Genomic DNA, 6,958 nt, shown 5'->3' on the forward strand with positions numbered 1-6,958 from the left:
CTTCCCTGACAACGGTGCCCAAAGACCTTGTTGCTTCAGCAACGCCTTCATCTTGATTTGCTAGAGACTGAAACTGTTCCTTTCAATAAACTTGTCGATCTTCATATTCATCCCAGACATCTTCTCACCAGATTCAACCCGAAGCTCTGATACCAGTTTGTTGTGACGGATGTGAGAAGATATAGATTAACAGATGGATAAACAATAAAGAAAGACACAGAGATTTAACGTGGTTCACCCCTAACAGCTACTTCCACGGGCAAAAAGAGATTTTATTGATGGAGGAATTACAGAGATCTGTCTACAAGAAGATCAGATCTACTTTCTCTACGGTTGCTAACTAGGTTTAGAGGAGACACAAGATATATATATAGTTGTGTCCCTAAAAATCCTAGCACTAGTGGGCCTAAAAAAAGATTAAAGTCCAACAGATTCAAGGCATTATTCAACACTGATTTGGAGGAAAAAAACCTGAATTGATTTACAAAGAAATATAACTTTAAAGTAAACAATAAACATAATTAGATTCTAGAGAAGGCAAGCGTATGAGAACATAGATACATACCACAGGCAGTTCAGTTTTGAAGAAGAGAGTGAGAGAGAGAAAGAAGACAACAAGAGAAGCAGCTTAAGAGTTGTTACTTGTCCCTATACACTCACTGCTAACCCGTTTCTACATATAGTTTTTTTTTTGCTTTGTTTGTTTTGTGTTTTTTTTTTTTTTGATAGTTTGTTTGTTTGTTTTTGTTGTTCTTAGAATAGTAGTTGCTTCACTTTCTTGAAGAACAAGGTAACCCAATGAACAATTGTGTCTCTACTTCAAAACTTGGGCTACTGTCCTCGCCACCTCGTCCACTTTCTTGGTTCTTATTCGACCAAAATTCGATTTCATGAGATCCCCACTGCAATAATAAAATAATTATTAATAATTATGCATACAAAATTAATAGATGCAAAGAAAATAGAACAAACACATAAACGATCTTGGGATTATAATGCTAATGTAGTGACTGAAAACTAACCAAGAAGAATTACTATAAGGAGTCTCCTAACCGAGTAACCCAAAAGAGAACCAGATTCTTACTATTATAAACGAACAACATAAAACGATATGTAAGTACAACCCTAACTTGAGAACCATATGAGATATTCGTGTATAGAATATATTGTACCTTTTCAGCGAGCTTCTCGTTTTCTGCAGCTAGAGCTTTCTCCTGCAAAGTTTTTTATAAAAGAAAGTACAAGAAGATTATTAAGTTGGAAAACTACACCACTACGCTCTTTACCTTCTGCTTGAGCTGCTCACTTTGTTCCTTAAACACTTGATTCTGAAAGAGATTAGTAATTAAGTTAGAGTTATTATTGCTTATATAAGAACAATAATGTGGGGATGATATATAAATACACACACACATAAATACCTTTCTTGCTCGAACACATTTGACACTTTTCTCGAGTTGTTGCTCAATTTGCTGCAGCTCCTCAATCGAGCATGTTCCTATGCCTTCTCCCAAGAGTTTACTAATTAAAGTAAGAAGAAACACTTACTGAATACGACTAACCTCTTACTACATGATATATATATACAGTAATACAAGTGTACGATGTGACTGTAGTGGATCACAAACCGTTTGGACGCTTCAAGTTGTTCAATTTTCTTCATCATGTTTGCTGCTTCATGTTTGAAATGCTGATGGTTATATCACAAAAGGTTGCATGTCATTATTTTCAATATGTGGCTTGAAAAAATGACATTGAGATACTAATATGTGGCATTGAGATTAAATACAGGCAGTGAGACAGTGATTGTTTTCTCAGCCATTCTACTTTTGTATTGAAGTTGTTATATGAAACGGGTATGCAAGATCACAATTAACCTGCATATTTTCTTCAGAAACCGGATTGCTGCTGACTCGATCCTTGGTGTGCCTTAGATAACGATCTACGGTATCTTGCATACTGTTAAAACGCATTGAAAATAACTCATCTGAGATTAAGTTAGCAAATTGTAAGAAACCAACTCAATATTTCTCCAACTAAAAAAAACAATATAAGAACAGAAAAGTCTTTCTTAGTTAATGTAATCACAAGTCTTCTTAAGGACATACTTTGGTAAGTCATGTATTAATTGATTTATTCCCCACATTTTGGAAAATCAGAAATATATGCGTCTCTTTAGTTTTAATTAGGTTTGTTGAGAGAAAGAATTACTTTCCCAAATGGACAAATCTTCTGAAACATCTGATCAAAAGCTGTCCTTTTCTATTTACAGAAGTAATAATGATTCATCAAAAGTAAGTTTGGTTTCCCTTCTACCTAACACTACAAAATAACTTCTTTCTCATTCCTAAAACAATCTACAATTAGATTCTGGCTTTATAGTTTCAATGCAAAAAAAAATTCAGGTAGAAAAACAGTGGGAACAAAACATGTAATTTAACTGCACTATCTAAGGCATGCGCATGAAATGAAACATGCCTGATTTATCAATCAAGATTGATAAAACAAGTTCCTAACTATCACTTAGAGCAATCTATGATTTTTTTTTCTAAAAGCAATAACAATATTAACCAGATCATTACAAACCATGCAAAAGAATATGCTAATTGCAACATAATTATGACTTTTGATGAAACCTACATACAAAACTCAAGGAGTCGTATTGTGCATGATCATGATCTCTAATAAGATCTAAGATGATCAAACATTTATATAACAAGTGCAAGTACTTGTCAGAGAGTTCTTTGGCATTTTAACTTTTATCAATTATTCAGAAACTATATATGAGAGAGACATATCTGAGAGGATTAAACAAGATGTACTTGGTTTACTTTAGTAATAGCCCTAAAATTGTAGAAACCAAGCAACTCTTTTAACCCTCCCTCTAAGCAAACGTCAAAGGGAGATGTGATTCCACAAACAGCCAAGAGATTCATATATAAACCAAGGGATATAAATAAAACTTCCTCTCTTTCTCTCTCAATCTTTCTCTGTAGATGATATATAAATAAATAAAAAAGAGAACGTACTTGGAGCTGGCGAACTCATAAAGTTTTCCCTTAGGAGAGAAGATGATCAGAGAAACTTCAGCATCACAAAGCACTGAGAGCTCAAAGGCTTTCTTCAACAAACCATTCCTTCGTTTAGAGAAAGTGACTTGTCTGCTTGTTGCATTCTCTATTCGCTTCATCTGAGTTTTCCCCCTCACCATCTCTTTCTCCTTGTTTAATTTCCCTTTCACAGAAAAAAACATATTTATACAATCTTCCTTTGGTTTTATTGCAGAAAACATGAGATCTGCGGTGCAACTGCAACCACTTAGATAACAAGACTAGTCTTACACATAAGCCAACCCGTGATAGAAATAAGAATTTTTTCCTGGGATTTGATTTTTGATATATATACTTTGGTGGGAGGAGACTGATGAAGTCAACGAGAGATGAAGATGATTAAGTACCCAAAAAGCAAATCATTGTAAAGTACAAACTTAGACCATCTTTCTCGCGGTATGCTATACCGCGTCTTTAGCTTTTTTTGGTTTAAAAAAAATAAAAATTAGGTAATTAAGTTGAAAACGTTGCTTAATCTAGAACGGAAGAGACGGGGTTTCAAGGGGAACGTGTCATTCATGCAAAATCTATCTCTCTCTCACTAGTGTCTCCTCTTCTCTCTTTCTCTCAAGGCGACACCGAAGGCGAAACGGAGATCTCTCCGCGACGATGAAATCTCCTCGTTGACGGCATCAACCGAAGTCTCTATCAGTGGAATCGTCGCCTCTCTCTCTCTCTGGTTGACGATTCCGCATCTCCCTCGACGAATCCGCCTCTCTCTCTCTCGATCTCGTCGACGATTCCGCGTCTCCGGCGCTCTCTTCGACGATTCCGCCTCCCTCTTGATCTCCTCGACGCCTCCGCATATCTCTCGCTCTCCACAATGGCTCACGTAGATCAAGCTGATCAATCCACCTCTCTCTCCGGCCCGTGGCTATCCTGGACGAAATCAAACCGAAAGAAAAAGCTAAGTTGTTTTCCTTTTATGTCTGAATCATTCGTTGTTATATTGATTCGTTTGTTGTCTTGCATGCGTCTCTTGGGTTTGTTTATGTCTCCTGATTCAACTTGGTTATGTCTCTGTCTTTGTTTGTTAATCATTCTTGCGATAGAAAAAAGTATGTCTTTGTTTATATCGATTAGTATTTGTTTCTTCATGCGTCTCATGCGTTGCTTGTGCTTGTTTGTGTCTCATGATTCAACAGATGATGTCTCTGTGTCTCAATATATCAATCGGGTGTGCTGGATAGCTTACGTCTCTGTCTTTGTTTAAGTCGATCAGTTCTTGTGTTTGTTTATGTATACTGATTGAAGAGATGACGTCTCAATATTTGTTTCTTAGTCTTTCTTGTGTCGGAATCGTTCTAATGTTGATTATGTTTCTTGCGTTTCCTTTTCAGATGGACGGATAAAGAGACTTGAAGTTTCTTCAAAGAAGAGGTCTGTCGTTTGGAGGGATAAAAAGGCAATGAGCATTTCAGGTTAGTAGCCTTTGAACCGTGAATTGATTGTGAATCTGGTTAGATAGAAATTAGATAGATAGTAGTTAGTTAGAATTGAAATGAGTTAGATAAATGTCAAACCGATAGTCAAAAGTTGAAGTGTGATTAATGAGTTAGATAGCAATGAATGTTAGATAAATGAGTTAGCTAAATGTCAAATCCATGTGGTTGTGGGTGTGATCAAAGCGTTAAACGCTTTCTCTCTTCTATTAAACAGACTCCTTCTTCTCTCTTTCTCTTTCAAACTCGTTTTCCTTTCTATTAAACACACCCCTTATTCCATCTCTCTTCTTAGATAAGTTCAGATATGGATTCCAATCCATATAGGAGTTTTAATTTTGTTGACCTTCTTCAAAGTCAACAAGAAACTGACATCGGTTCAGAATCCTTTACTATTCCTTTATTTGGGACGCAAGTAACTGAAGGTTCAAACTTCGAACCAGACAGTCCTGTGGAGAGTAGATGACGACGCACGTGGACTCCAACAGATGGCAATGTCCTCATCAGCTCTTGGTTAAATACCAGTAAAGACCCTGTGGTAGGGAATGAGCAACGGTCGGTTGCTTTCTGGAAAAGGATAGCAGCCTACTACTCGGCTAGTCCTAAGATCGCTGAGTGTGACAGAAGAGAGGCATCACAGTGTAAGCAAAGGTGGCACAAGATCAACGACATGGTGGGCAAGTTTTGTAGAGCTTTTGAAGCAGCAACTCGTGAGAAAACCAGTGGGCAAAACGACACTGATGTTCTCAAACATGCCCACGAGATCTTCTTCAACAACTACAAAAAGAAGTTCACATTAGAACATGCTTGGAAAGAGCTTAGACATGACCAGAAGTGGTCTGATCTTTCTTCTGCTTGCTCTCAAGGAGATTCCAAAAGGAAGAAGTTAGATAACGGCTCGCACTTAGCCCGCCCTTTGGCTGACGATGGAGCGACTCGACCCCCTGATGTTAAGGCTGCAAAAGCCCGTGGAAAGAAACAAGTCAGTGATGGGAAAGACGTTGATGAGTTTCAGAAAATGTGGAGAATCAAGCAAGAGGATTTGGTTATCAAGAAGAAGCTGTCGAAGATGAAGCTTCTGGACAGGCTAATGGCAAAACAAGAACCTCTAGATGATGGTGAAGAAGCTCTGAAGAAGAAGTTATTTACGAGTTGTTGCTGTCTAATTAGGTCTTGTGATTGTTCTTGTTCCCCGTTTGGTTCTTAAGTTTTAACTTTAGATTTTATTGTTCTTGTTCCTGTTCTATTTCTTAAGTTCAAGTCTCGGTCTAGTTCTTGTAATGGTGTGGTTATTGATGATATAAAATGTTTTAAGTTATCATGTTCTTGTTGAGTTATCTTTAAAGTTAATGTTCTTGTCTCTTTACAGGATGCTTGCATGACAGATTGCAGCCTTGGACTGAAGCGAGTCACGGATGCTTGGGTGACAGAGCGCAGCCTTGGACTGAAGCGACAAAGAGATGTTTTGTAGTGTCAAGTTGAGTGTATGTATGTGTCAAGTTGAGTGTATGTATGTGTCTGTGTCTTGTAATGTCAACTTGAAGCTGGATTTGTCTGTCACAGACTGCTGGCATTGTATGTCACGGAGCATGTATCTATATGCATTGTATCAAGAGAGATGTGTTTGATGCATCCTCTTTATTATAACAACAACAACAACAAGCTCTTCTTCTCTCTATATCCATCGCAACACAAACGCATCTTCTCTCTTCAAACATAACAACAACAAACTCATCTTGTGTCCATCAAACAACAATTTGGACGTGACGAAGACGACAACTGATCTCCTATGCTTCTTTCAAATAATTTTTGTTTCTTGTAATAATTTTTGTTTTCATGTTTTAATTTTAAAGTCTATGTTTAAAATGCTATTTTTTATTATGTTTTATGTAATAAAAAATGTTTAATAATTTTTTTTAAGAAACCTGCTATCTTTTATTATGTTTTATGTAATAAAAAATTAAAATTAATAAAAAATGTTTAATAATTTTTTTTAAAAAACACTAAAATAAGATACTTGCAATGGAAGCGGAAAATCTCAAGGTTCTTAATCAACTCTCTTACCAAAATTAACTTTTTAAATACTATTAAAAATAAGTTAAGAGACCCATTAGGGTATTAAGGATAAAGAGCTGATTTACGAGCAATAACGGTCCTGAAATGAAAAAGACCACAAACAATTTTAAAAAAATTGGCCACTTTTATAAATTTTGTAGATAATTTTTTTAAAAAAAGACTGATTTATGCAAATATTTTTTGTGGGTTGGAAGCGGGTGCTTGTAATGCTTCCCCTAGGGACCGACCGCCACTGTCTGCAAGTTTGTGCTTAAAAATGAATGAAAGATGCAACCTTTTAAAAAAACAATTGTTTTTTTTTTTTGGGGGGGGGGGGGGGGGGGGGGGGGT

At 36.5% G+C, this 6,958-nt stretch overlaps 2 protein-coding genes across 3 annotated transcripts in view; one reads left to right on the forward strand and one right to left on the reverse strand.

Annotated features, from left to right (window-relative positions):
- Window positions 1-494: 494 nt before the first annotated feature.
- LOC106336135 (MADS-box protein SOC1-like) overlaps window positions 495-6,958 on the reverse strand; it is a 7,097-nt gene continuing 633 nt past the window's right edge. Inside the window, exons 2-9 of one of the 2 annotated variants that reach the window (XM_013774871.1) lie at window positions 3,342-3,989; window positions 3,030-3,234; window positions 1,878-1,959; window positions 1,629-1,690; window positions 1,422-1,521; window positions 1,287-1,328; window positions 1,173-1,214; window positions 495-902 (exon numbers count right to left, since the gene is read on the reverse strand). In XM_013774871.1, the coding sequence (XP_013630325.1) occupies window positions 771-902; window positions 1,173-1,214; window positions 1,287-1,328; window positions 1,422-1,521; window positions 1,629-1,690; window positions 1,878-1,959; window positions 3,030-3,234; window positions 3,342-3,345 (669 nt within the window). In that variant the 5' untranslated portion in view covers window positions 3,346-3,989 and the 3' untranslated portion in view covers window positions 495-770. The remainder of the gene's footprint in view (window positions 903-1,172; window positions 1,215-1,286; window positions 1,329-1,421; window positions 1,522-1,628; window positions 1,691-1,877; window positions 1,960-3,029; window positions 3,235-3,341; window positions 3,990-6,958) is intronic. The other variant, XM_013774872.1, reaches the window with a different exon arrangement.
- On the forward strand, window positions 5,223-6,023 carry LOC106329969 (glutathione S-transferase T3-like). The gene is made up of 3 exons (XM_013768555.1): window positions 5,223-5,692; window positions 5,808-5,829; window positions 5,922-6,023. Exons 1-3 carry the CDS (start codon window positions 5,223-5,225, stop codon window positions 6,021-6,023), a joined length of 594 nt encoding a protein of 197 aa, XP_013624009.1.

This window comes from Brassica oleracea, chromosome C3 (assembly GCF_000695525.1).
Source record: "Brassica oleracea var. oleracea cultivar TO1000 chromosome C3, BOL, whole genome shotgun sequence".
Classification (NCBI taxonomy): domain Eukaryota; kingdom Viridiplantae; phylum Streptophyta; class Magnoliopsida; order Brassicales; family Brassicaceae; genus Brassica; species Brassica oleracea.